The 13116-nt window shown below is 40.1% G+C and overlaps 2 protein-coding genes across 2 annotated transcripts in view; one reads left to right on the forward strand and one right to left on the reverse strand.

Moving 5' to 3' along the window:
* The window catches only part of LOC113065853 (NLR family CARD domain-containing protein 3), a 48043-nt gene extending 38240 nt beyond the window's left edge, over positions 1-9803 (forward strand). The window contains exons 8-10 of the mRNA XM_026237405.1: positions 5301-5474; positions 7438-7484; positions 8943-9803. Coding sequence (XP_026093190.1) covers positions 5301-5474; positions 7438-7484; positions 8943-9463 — 742 coding nt within the window. The 3' untranslated portion in view covers positions 9464-9803. The remainder of the gene's footprint in view (positions 1-5300; positions 5475-7437; positions 7485-8942) is intronic.
* LOC113066531 (gastrula zinc finger protein XlCGF57.1-like) overlaps positions 1-13116 on the reverse strand; it is a 1043158-nt gene that overhangs the window by 751778 nt on the left and 278264 nt on the right. The window lies entirely within an intron of this gene.

Here is a 13116-nt window from a genome sequence, read left to right on the forward strand (position 1 = left end):
ATAACAGTACCCTGTCAGCTTAGCTTTACGCGCAGGACATACTGCTGCTTTGTGCCCCGGCTGCTGACAGTAAAAGCATACCAGTTCTTTCCCCCCTGCTGACTTTGGTTTTTGCACATTGTCTGACAGTTCAGCACGACCCCTCTCAGCCCCAAAGTGCGTGCGGACAGTACCTTTAGATGGTTGAGTGCGTGGACCCCCGCGATGAGCGTTCTGGTATTGCTGAGCCAGCTTAGCCGCCGCCAGTCCTGAAGTTGGCTCATGCTCTCTTACCCAGGTGCGAGCATCATACGGAAGAACCCGGAGTAGTTGCTCAAGGATAATGGCTTCACCAATCTCATCCTTGGAATGCTCCCTCGGTCGTACCCATCGCTGATATAGGTTCTTTAGGCGATGATAAGTCTCGGATGGCGACTCTCCAGCTGGAACTGTAGGTGTTCGGAACCTCTGCCGATATGTTTCTGGTGAGATGTTGAATTTCTCCAGCAATGCCTCCTTCAGATCAGCGTACACCTCTGCCTGCTCCTCATCCATCGCCAGGTACGCCTCCAATGCTTGCCCCGTCAGTAATGGAACCAGATGATAGCTCCACTCCTCCTCAGGCCACCTCCAGGTCCTGGCTAGCCGCTCGAACCGCCGAAGATAATTCTCAATGTCTTCCCCTTGCTGAAAGATTGGCATCTTCAGTTCAGCTCGATGCATCGGCTCTCTCTGTACCGGAAAACTTATGGAGCCTCCGTCATGTGCTGCCCTGCGTTGTGAGGATACCCTTTGTGTAGCTGGTGTTGGTAGATCCATTCGCAAGCTGTCATTGTCAGACACTGGTTCAGCAGGCCGAGTCGACTGCCGGATAGACTCACGAAGACCCCGGAGCTCCTGCATATATCTCTCTTCTCTCTGCTGCTGGGCATCTAGGAACTGACGCATTAGGGAAACCATTCCCTCACCCGCTGTAGCAACTGGAGTTATTGGCTCCGTCCGTGGTGACCTGGACTTTTTCGAGGTATCAGGAAGCTCTGCCATCACGTCCTCTTCCTCTGAAGTCTCAGCTGAATTCCACGCCTCATCCTCCATCGTTGATATCTTCCTCTGTGACCTCAACCCCTCCCTGGGTTTTCTGCCTTTTGGCGCTGTCTTGCGAGTAGCCATCCCACCGCTGCCACCAAATGTGATGAAGCGACGCCACTGCTCGCTTCTGGTGAAGGGAATTAAAGGTAACTTGGGTCCGTGTGGATGTAAATAAGTGATGGCTTACTCGCAGAGCACTCTTGTGCAAGGTGTAATTTATTTACAGTGCCAAAACACAGACGATCCACAGTGAAATATATAGATATATATATATACAGGTGAACACAAAAACCTAAAAAGTACCAAAATAAATAAAAATAAACAAAGATGAAAACTTCCCAAAACGTATCCACAGTAAACGGTTTGCTTGAGGCACCGCAGTTGCACTCTCGCTCTGACTTGGTTAACAAGTCCTGATTATGTGTCTGGCCTCCCTTTTTATAGGCCAGACTCCGCCTTCTTTGAGAACACCCATTGAGAGGTATAGATATAATATTTAAATTCTTACCAGTTATATTATACCCACCCAAAATGTTTATTAATCTGCATTTCTCACTGGTAATTATCACTTAAATACATTGTAATAATGCATCATTATTAACAACACCGAAACACATAAATACCAAACACTTAAATCACATATAATCCCCTCTTAATCACAAGACAATGGTTTCACCGGCTTCGGCGGCACTGCGCAGGCGCGACCCCCCCTGTTATGCCACAAGTATCCGCTCTTCGTCTGCTCGGTTTGGCCGACACAACGTTTACCCGCCAAAGCCCGACTACGCATAATACAACAAACAAATGAACGTACAAAGACACGTGAACAACACACAAGACACGGACGATGTGTGTGTGTGTGTGTGTGTGTGTGTATGAAATGATCGGGTATGCTTATGGACTGAAGGGGTAATGTGGTGTGGAGAAATGTCCGTGATCCATCGGACCAGCGTGTGCACCCGCGTTGCCGATGGAGAAACAACAGGTGAGGACGGGAATGAAGAGTGAATGGGGTATGTATGCAAATATGTTTATATGTGCGTGCCAGTGCTGCTCCCTCAGCGGTGACAATAAGACAGATTTGTCACAACCAGACACAGAATGCATTGGGTAACATATTCCAGCTATACGTATTGTGACGAGTCAGCTGCCTCCTCCCTGATTGTCACCGGCACCCCGTCCTAAATCGCCGCCCTTCACCAGGCTCCCGACTGGAGTGGGTGTGTGAGAGGAGGGGCGCTGGACGAGTCAGGGCTGGCGGCGTGTGATGGGGCACACCTGAAGGGAATGGAGCCTCATCACCGCCGCTGTTTAAAAGCCCAACGCGCCTCTCCTCAGGAGACCGGTCTCTTCCCTGTGCATGCACACTGGTGTCCTCGTGGGTCCAGCAAGGGTGCGTTGAGGGACTCCCGCGCCACAAGAGACGTGAGCTGCCGGACCCGCGATCCGGAGGAGAACCGCACCCGTTTACACGGCCGACGGGCCAGGATGCCGGGCCGTCCATCCCCTGCCAGCGCCGCGGCCAACGAGAGAGATGCGGCCGCTAGAGGAAGCCGCCGCCCCTCGCGCCCCGGACCGAAGAGGGGAGCGCGTGCGGCCACCGGACTCCGCCCCTTACCTGGACCCTTCCTCGATGAACACTGCCCAACCCACACGAACCCTGCAGCACGACGAGGACACCAGATTCCCTGTTATTTTGGACACTTTTCCCCTTTGGCCACTTTTATCCCCTTGTTTTATTTGATTTGTGTTAATAAAAGCCTCTCCGAGGCCTGACGCCACGCCCACTGTGTCTGTCTTGTGCTCGTCCCGTGACAGTATGTTAGCAGGTTGCCTTCTCATAGGAGGACTTACAAGGGCATATACCAACCGAGTAGCGGTGATACACATGAATCTCAATGTTTCAACGAAAGAGACCGTAAGGTGGCTTGCCAAGGGAAAGACACATGCTAACGAGAGACTTACTGTGGAAATACACACGTGGGATTGCCCAAAAAAGGCAATCACAACAACTGGAGCTGGGGCTGACCGATAAGGCATGCAAACAAGTGCTGGACATCAACATTGCTGGAGGATCCCATGGTTCTGAACTGAGGAAACTGACTCACTCCTAGTTGAGTGACCTCTCACCTCTAGTGGGCATGGCAGGTCTTGAGCAATAGCATCCACTATCCAGTGGGATAATCTCTGCTTGAAGAAACCCTTTCCCTTCTGCTGGCCTCCGTAACAAACAAAGAGCTGGTCTGAGGTCCTGAAGCACTGAGTTCTGTCTACATAGGTGTCGAGCGCACATACTGGACAGAGCAGTGCCAGGGCTGGGTCTGCCTCCTCTGGGGGCAGCGCTTGCAAGTACACCATCTGATCTCAAAAAGGAGTGGTGGGAACTTAGGCACGTATCCAGACTGGGGTCTCAAGATAACGTGAGAGTTGGCTGGCCAGAATTCCAGGCACGCTTCGTTCGACTGAAAATACCTGCAGGTCCCCAACCCTCTTAACTGAAGCCAAATTTGTAACCGGATGCCTTTCTGAGGTTGATGTTTCACTAGGACTGGTACAGTGTTAATGTTGGAGGGAAGGTTGGGCAATAAAGGGTTCTTGTTCTCCTTATCATAAACCTGGAATAAAACAGGTTTAATTCCTCTGTTAAAGTAGAAGTACTACTCGCAGAGGCAGATGTTGTTCCCTTGTAGTCCCTTGTAGTTATTGCCCTAATACCCTCCCACACCTGTCGGGAGTTTGTAGAGGTGTTAAAATGGACTTCAATATGCTTTTTGTAATCCAGTTTGGCAGACCTGATTCCCCTTCTAAGAGCACTCCTGGCTGTGCTATGAGCCCCTTGTCCCCAGACCTATAGGCTGCATCCATGGCTTTAATCAGTAGCAGAACCTCATGTGTCATCCAGGGTTTTTGGTTAGGAAAGACATGGATTAGCTTCCAGGATGTAACCCTGTCTACACTGAAAACTTATATTATCCATCATTGTAATGGTGCACTCATAAAGGGTCTGACATGTTAATAATTCCTGGTCTCTAAAAAACATCCCAGTTTATTTAGTGGAAGCAATTTGGTAGCTCAGGGATGGCGTTTTTAGGCCATATTCTGACTTGCTTCACCATGGGCCCAGCTGCCTTAATAGTGATTGTATACCAACGATGGAGCATGAGCGAGATGTGATCACTCAAACCCAAATGAGCATATGCCTGGACTTTGTAAACATTAGTCACATTGGTATACACCTGGTCCAGCGTTTTATCCTCTAGTTCCACAGTTGACATTACAATGGAATTTGTGAAATACAGTCTTTAAATCAGCATGATTAAAATCCCCCGTTGCTATAAAGACATTGTTAGGGTGTACAGCCAGGCTGTTAATAATGCTTTTGTATAGCTCTGCTAGAGACAGTTTAGCATTAGCTTCTGGGATGATATACACAGCACAAATACACACCACAGAAAATTATCTCGCGGGATAAGATGTTCTTTATTTAAGCTGAATGAACTCCACATCAGGGCAACAGCATTTTTCAACTACACTTGTATTTGTACACCAAGAGTTGTTGGTGTAAATACACAGCTCGATAGGTGGTCAGGCCGGCTAGCTCAATAGCCATGTCTGGGGTGGTGTCATGCTGCAACAGTTGGCTATGTTCCTCTGGGTTGTCAGTCCCGGTCAAATCTCATTTATCTTATTGTGGATTGATCGGGATTGACCATCTTTCAATCTACTTAAGTACAGTAACAAAGTATTTGTACTGCGATCTCTGACATAATATTTTAAACCTTTAACTCATGGGGGGTAATCAATCCACAGCAACAGTAAAAAATAGTACAATTGCATGAAAAACTTTAAGAAATGGATTAAGATGACAATCCCATGCAGGGCTCTACCATCTATATTAATCAATTCAGCACCACCGCAATGGACTGAATTTGGTAACTTCATATATAAGAAGGAATACCTTAAGCAACCTAAAATAGATTTCAGGGAACACAACTAGGAAGGTTATACCTTTTAGTTAAGGTAAACCTTTAGAGGCTTTGTCATTTTATTATTATTATTTTTTATATATAAAATAGTTTTTATATGTGCCTGGTAACACCAATGATAAATTAATTTTAAACCCAAAGTATAACCCTAAACTTTAAGAGATTACCATATTAAAATAATCCACGTCTAAAATAGGTACAAATGTGTGAAAGTCAAACTAATGTCATGTGGGGTTGTTTTTGTAGATTGTCTGGCTGTATGGTGACAGAAGAAGGTTGTCATTATGTGTCTTCAACTCTGAGTTCAAACCTCTCACACCTGAGAGAGCTGGATCTGAGCTACAATCACCCAGGAGAATCAGGAGTCAAGCTGCTCTTTGAAAAACAGGAAGATCCAAACTGCTCACTGGACAAACTCAAGTATGTTATTTTAACTCCTTAGTGCCTGTTTGTATACAGTAATTGTAGGTAGTCAACCAGAATTACTATTACCTCCATGCCTCAATACAAATTAGTCACATGTGAAACCGGTTAGTAAAAAATCACTATCAGGTGGCACGAAGTGACGGTTGACACCATTTGCTCAATAAAGTGGAAATTTTACATTTTTAATTGAGAATGGAGATAAAAACTAATTAAACAGTATAACATTATATCTCAAATAATTATTTATCAAATTTTGGTTACATTGTTTATTTTAAATGTTGCATTATAACATTTTGAAAACATTTTTGAAACCACATTACTTACTTGCATCTAAAATATGTTATGAAAAGTTGTTTTTGTTTTGTTTCGTTATAGAGATGCATGTCCATTTTCTGACTTTCTAAATATTGTTCAGAACCATATTAAAGTCAAATTTCCATAAAAGAATTTAGTATAATAAATAAATAATAAATGAAACAACCCAACATTCTGCAGAAACATATTAAAACAACCCAACATTCTGCAGAAACATATTAAGTCTGAACATATCATCTTACTGTGAGTATTTTTTCCATTACACAATTAAGGTTAAGGTTAAGGTACAATTAAAATTTCTATATAATTTCTTTAATATATTTTATGATGAATGAATTTGTATATGGCATATTCTTGTGCTATTTCTCTGTGAGCAAGTGAAACTGCAAGACTGTACAGTGTGACATACGTACATGAAAACTGGTCTGTGCAATGAATAAATTTAGCACTGTAGCACGTTTGCGATACAGTTTAGCATGTTCATTACACAACCACTTAGGAGTGTGAAGTGATTTTGTTGTGCTTGTTTGTGTATGAGAAATGGATTATACTAGTTAGGGGTGTGTGTATGACATCTTATGAACGTTAACTTTTAAGAAATATCAGTTGCCGGTTAAACGTTTCATTCATGTGCTGTTCTAACATGCAATTTTTTTCGGAGCATGGACACATGAAGCATATAGAAGCCTGTCAAACCGAGCCTGATTACTAGACTTTCGCATTTGATTGATTTTGCTTCTAATACTGTCAAAGCACACATGGTTTACTGTTCATTTTAGACATAACTATCTGTGGATGTATGTGAACCGTTATATCTAAAATCAAAGTAAATAGCTGAAAGAGAAATAGATGCGTGCAGCTCTTAAAGCGACACAACTAAATATGCTGCCGCTTGTCATTAAACAAGTAGTTTTTATTACAACTTTTTGTCATTATTTACTCACATTATGTTGTTTCAAACCTGTATTAATTTTCATGTGCTGAACACAAAAGAAAATATTTTTAAGAATGTGGGTAACCAAACAGTAGCTGGTCCCCATTGACTTTAATAGTGGGGGGGGGGGGGTACTATGGAAGTCACTGTTACAATCTATGTATATTGTAATGTATTGTTCTTATTTTCTAATAGGCTTACAAATTATGACAAAGAAGTGTCTAAATGTCTGCTATTCTTTTTAATTTAATATTTATTTATTTTTACCTTGAAAGGCTTCATTTAGGGAAATTAGGGAAATTAGTAGTAAATAGTAAATCAAAAACATGACCAAGAATTGTTCATGATATTCCTGAAAAAAATGGTGATATGCTATTTTTTTCATATTGCCCACCCCTAACTTGTACTACTGTTTGGTCTGTGTTACAAAATTTTCAACCTTTGTAGCACCAATGCTATGTGCAAAAATAGTTAACATACAGTCCTGAATTCTTCTGCCATACTGAACATTTACCTGGATTTAGCACAGGTATTGATTTTATGTTCTGGTTTGAGACTCAAACATGCTTCTCACCGCTAGAGTTTTTTTTTAAGCTCTAGTGAAGTGCAGGCAGAGATTTTACTGCTTCAGAATCTCTGTACTTTAGACAAGTTCAGTCTCTGTGAAACCAACCTCTTTTCTCCATTCACTTTGTATGTGCATTATAGTGTGGATCATGGAGGAGAGATCAGGATTACAGAAGGACCACAAAAATGTACGTCTACACACACACACACACACACACACACACACATAAATACACACAGACTTAAATTAAAATGTTAAAGCTGCAATATGTGATTTTTGTAATTGACCACAAGAGGGCGCATTTCCAACAATAACAAAGGCGAAGCTTAATGACGCTATGAAGCAGGTGACGATGGGAGATGTCGTTTTTAATGCGTTTTCACCATAGCAATGTATCTAAATTGGATAAACGAATCATGATCACGGATGAGGTAATTTATTCGTTTTTGTATTACCTGTATATCTGATCATATTATTTTATGTCATCATAATTAATGAACTGCAAGGAACGTGAAATGTTATACTTTATGTAACCCCTCTCTCCCGGGTCCTCTCTGACGCTCCTCGCACTCGCTCCGAGTGGGGCTTGAACCCGGGTCTTCGGCATGGGAGGCGGACGCACTAACAAGGAGGCTAAATGGCTACAGCCACTAGCGTTTGTCGCTAGTGCGTGTCTTGAGATCGGGTTGTAAGGTTTACCTGCACAGCACTACTCGCTGGCCTCCGTTACATATATTATCCCGTTACAACATACAGCTATTTGTTAAATGATTTGTCGGGTTAATGTTGTGCAGTGTTACGTGTTTATGGTTAATGCCGTGTTGTTTAATGTGCTCAAACCAATCGTTCTAAAAGTAAATTTGAACGAACATTTGCAGGTTATGACTAAATATATTTTTAACAACACATATCCGATTGTATTTAATTGTACTGCCATAATCTCAGTCACCAGTCACCACATGTGATAAAAATCCTTACCTTAGTACAAAGAGCAATATAACAGTCCATTTGCCACGTTGTTATTTTCTCACAGGTAACGTTATTGATAAAAAAATGCTACAGTGACAATGTACAGGCATGTGGTGTAATTCATATCTATTAAAATCATCTTTACTGTAACTATTACGTTACTTGTACAATAACAAAAGAAATAATTGATTTTCTTACCTGTCTCTCAACACACTCGCGAGAGCAGAGTCTCTGTCAAGTCCAAGATTTTTGCGCTGCTCTCTCCATCTCGTAAACGCCTGGCCGATATTTATCCTGGTTTTATTCCTCCGTTTGTCACACAGTCTGCGTGTATCCGAATATGGACGCTTACGTTTTACTGGCACTTCAATACTCGCCAAAGAGTAATCGTGATCCATAACAACGACAACCAAACCATACGCGTGGCTATAACTTAACCACCACTTCCGCATTTGACCATGTGATATTCCGGTGTGGAGGAACATCACATGGTCTATTTTCGGAAATTTTATTACAAAATTCCTCCATATTGGAGCTTTAATTAAAATGTCCCCCCCCCCCCCCCAAAAAAAAAGGTTTTACAAATGAGGACAAATATTGTTAAGTAGGTACACACACAAACACACAATGCTTTAGTGATTGTTGTTGTGTTATAAATGTCTGTTTCTGTCCTCAGGGGTCTGTTTTCTCACACTGGATCCAAACACAGCAAACACTCAACTCATTCTGTCTGAGGAGAACAAAAAGGCGACATGTGTGGAAAATAAACAGATGTATCCTGATCATCCAGACAGATTTGATCATTGGTGTCAGGTTTTGTGTAGAGAGAGTGTGTGTGGACGCTGTTACTGGGAGATTGAGTGGAGTGGAGATGGTGTGGACATATCAGTGTCATATAAGAGCATCAGCAGGAAGGGATTAGGTGATGAGTGTGTGTTTGGATATAATGATCAGTCCTGGAGAATCAGCTGCTCTCCCTCCAGTTACTCATTCATACACAATGACATATGGACTCGTCTCACTGTAGAGTCCATCAGCAGGAGAATAGGAGTGTATGTGGATCACGGTGAAGGAACTCTGTCCTTCTACAGTGTCTCTGACACAATCAGTCTCATGCACACAGTCCAGACCACATTCACTCAGCCGCTCTACCCTGGGTTTAGGATTTTTACTGGATCATCAGTGAAACTGTGTTGATGAATCATAATAGATTAACGAGAGATTCTACCCATATTGCTTCGAGCTGCATTGTAAATCAGTAACAGTGAGATGTTATAGCCTCTTCATCACATTAACATAGACAGTAGTGTGTTTTGAGTCCTGTTGACTGACAATGTGTTTTTGTGCTTTTCTTATCCTACATTTGTGTTAGTTTGTTTTTATTTTTATTGTTGCAAATTGCATTGCATGCCACCTGAACCCAGCCTCAAAAGAGTGATCCCTAATCAGAACAAATGGAAATCTGAAAAGGGGGGGGGAATAAAATACATGTGTATAATACTTAAGCTATTTAACACAAAGGAACATTTTAACTTGATGTCTTATTTTTATGCTTTCCAACTCTAAATAAAATGACATTTACCTGTCAAAAGATTCCTGATTTCTTTGCATTTTATTTTTAACAACATCAGTTTTCCACAGAATTTCTATGCACAACAACAAAAAAAATTATGTAAATTAAATCAATGTAAATAAAATGTGATTACAGTGAATGGGATTCCATGCTGTTTCATGCTGCATTCCAAGCTTTAAAATTAATCCAGAAACACCAAACATATAGTAAAAGTAGCCAAAACAATAGAATTGTTTAATGAATGGCCCAAACTTGTGATGATAATCCTCTCTATGGAGAAGGGATCAGCACAAAAGAATCACTGAGTCAAAACTGACAGGGCTCATTTCCCACGGTTTCAAGTAATGACATTATTAACAATGCTTTTGGGAAATACACCTAAGGGCTCGCAAAATGTCTAAATCCCAGTCACTCTTCAAGTTTTGGTAGCCCAAAATGAATTTAACTAGCTCGAAATAAAAAAAAAAACATAGGCTGAACGTTACTGTGGACAAATCAGCATGATCAGCAAAAACTAGTAGCATATCGGGATGTAACGATTCAATAAGCTTACAATGTGATAAAATTCACAATACAGATAACACCATGCAATTTTTTTTTACTATATATATATATATTTTTTTTTTTTTTTTACAAAATAAGATTTAAGATAAATTCTAAATGAAAATGTGTCCTTTTATTATTTGTGAAATTGAAATGTTAAATAGATGCTAAATACATGTTATTTGGATTGTATAATTAAAAAAAATTATGCAAAAACAGAATGGTCCGATTTTAGCTTTGTGAATGAAATACAAATGTCACTCTCTGACAGCAGGTGCCACTAATGTAACATCAGGTATTTAAAGGCTGCTGCCCCTTTAAGACCAAATGCATGGATCCAATATACAGTAGGTGGACAACCAGAATGTACCACCACATGTACCCCGCCACAGGCAAGTCAGTCGCATGTTAAAATCATTAGTGAAACTACCGCCAGGTGGTGCAAAGGGGCGGATTGCTAACTGAATGTAATTGTAAAATGTTGGTTTGTTAATAGAAATGAAAGGAGGAAGTAAAACAACAATAAATTATAATGTAACATTGTAACATCCTTAACCCTTGTGTGTTGTTTACATTTATTTACATTTATTTACATTTATTCATTTAGCAGACGCTTTTATCCAATAAGCTTTTTTCAAATTCACTACCTATTCATTATAACCGGGATGAAAACATCCACTCAATTAAACTTATTAATACTAATACTAATACTAATTAATACTAATACTATTGTTTTTAGTTCTTTAAATGTTCGAGGTTTAAAGAATAACATTAAGCATAAGGCCATTTTTTTATTTTGTAAGGAAGTTAAAGCCAACCTTATTTTGATACAAGAGACACATTCTAACAAGGTAGATGAAAAATTCTGGAAGCAACAATGGGGAGACAATATTTTGTATTCACATGGAATTTCTCATTCTGCAGGTGTGATGATTTTATTTTTTAGGTTTGTTGAGAAAATTATTGATTATAAAAGTGATGAAGTAGGTCACTGGCTAATGGTTGTGATGGAAGTATTTGATTTTAAAATTTTGATTAATGTATATGGGTACAACAACAGGTCTCTCAATGGAAATATGATGTTAAAGGAACACTCCGACTTTTGGGGACTTTAGCTTATTCACAGTATCCCCCAGAGTTAGATTATTCACAGTATCCCCCAGAGTTAGATAAGTCCATACATACCTTTTTCATTTCTGTGTGTTCTGTAAGTGTTATTTGACGCACCCACTGCTAGCCTAGCTTAGCACATAGACTGGATGTAAATGGATAATGGTAGCATAGTAATCCCAATAAGTGACAAAATAATGCAAACATTTTCCTATTTACATGTTGAGATCTGTATAGTCACAGCGTGTACAAATAACAAGGCTATATGAGACAGAGACCATTTTTAATCATATAAATACTGGGAACTATATTCTCACTAGGCGTAGGAGCACAGCTAACGTTACTTGGGTGGAGTGGCTACTTGGGCGGAGTGATTAGCGCAGCACCTGAGACGCGCTGTGGTGAGGAACAGAGAGTTCGCTCAGAGTTGGAGTAATACGTTTATTTTTATTTATTCTTTATTTGACAGGGACAATGGACAATAAAATATTGCCCCAGAATTAGCTACAGAGCGAAATTTCATCTGCTGTCCCTGGGCAGGAGTAAACCAAATTATCAATAACATACAAATTAAACACGGTAGAATACAAGAAGTATAAAAACATATTCAAAAGTCATTACCTAGTATAATCAATGATCACAAACCTGACTTGCCTTTAAAAAATATTTTCAAATGTAACTTAAACTGCACAAAGTTTGTACACTGTCTAATATCAGTTGGTAAACTATTCCAATTGTTGACAGCTTTTACAGAAAAAGCTGATCGTCCAAATTCAGTTTTTCTAAAATGTGCTTCACAGTCACCTCTTAACTAGGCTCTTGTCTGTCTTATGCTGTCATTGCGCAATGAAACAAACATCTTTAAAGGTGGAGGTGCAAGATCATTCACAATTTTATACATTAAACTACAATTGTGAAATTACAAAGTTTTTAAAAGTAAAGAGATTATGTTTTTGAATTATAAGACAATGATGATGTCTGTCAGGTTTCTTATCAAACACTTTTATAGCACGTTTGTATAAACTATGTAAAGGTCTAAGAGTAGATTTTCCTGCTTGGGACCATGAAGTGATACAGTAAGAGAAGTGAGGAAAGATTAAAGAGTGCAGAAAGATTCTTGCAGCTTCTCCTGAAAGTTGACTCCGTATAAATATACAATTTCTAAGTTGGGGTGTATCTGTACAAACTATTTTTTTAACATGTTTTTTGAATGTTAATTGAGTATCTAAAATAACTCAAAGGTATTTAAAATCTGATGCAATTTGTAATCTTTCACCATTTACTAATATATCTGGTATAACCTCCTCCATCTTTCTAATCTTAAAATACATACAAGCAGTTTTCTGGACATTTAACGATAAACAACACTGATTTAACCAGTCTGAGATTTTGGTCATAACAGCAGATAGTTTTTGTGATACCTGTTCGTTTGTTTTAGCATGTACATAAATCACAGTATCGTCTGCATACATTTGAATAAATGCATCAGAACAAACATCTGGAAGATCATTCAGGTACAAACTAAAAAGTAGAGGTCCTAGTATGGACCCCTGAGGTACCCCTGTTAAACAGTGTCTTGTTGAAGATATACATGTTTTGATCCGGGTGCATTGTTTCCTTGATG

Source organism: Carassius auratus, chromosome 4 (assembly GCF_003368295.1).
Source record: "Carassius auratus strain Wakin chromosome 4, ASM336829v1, whole genome shotgun sequence".
In the NCBI taxonomy this organism is placed as follows: Eukaryota; Metazoa; Chordata; class Actinopteri; order Cypriniformes; family Cyprinidae; genus Carassius; species Carassius auratus.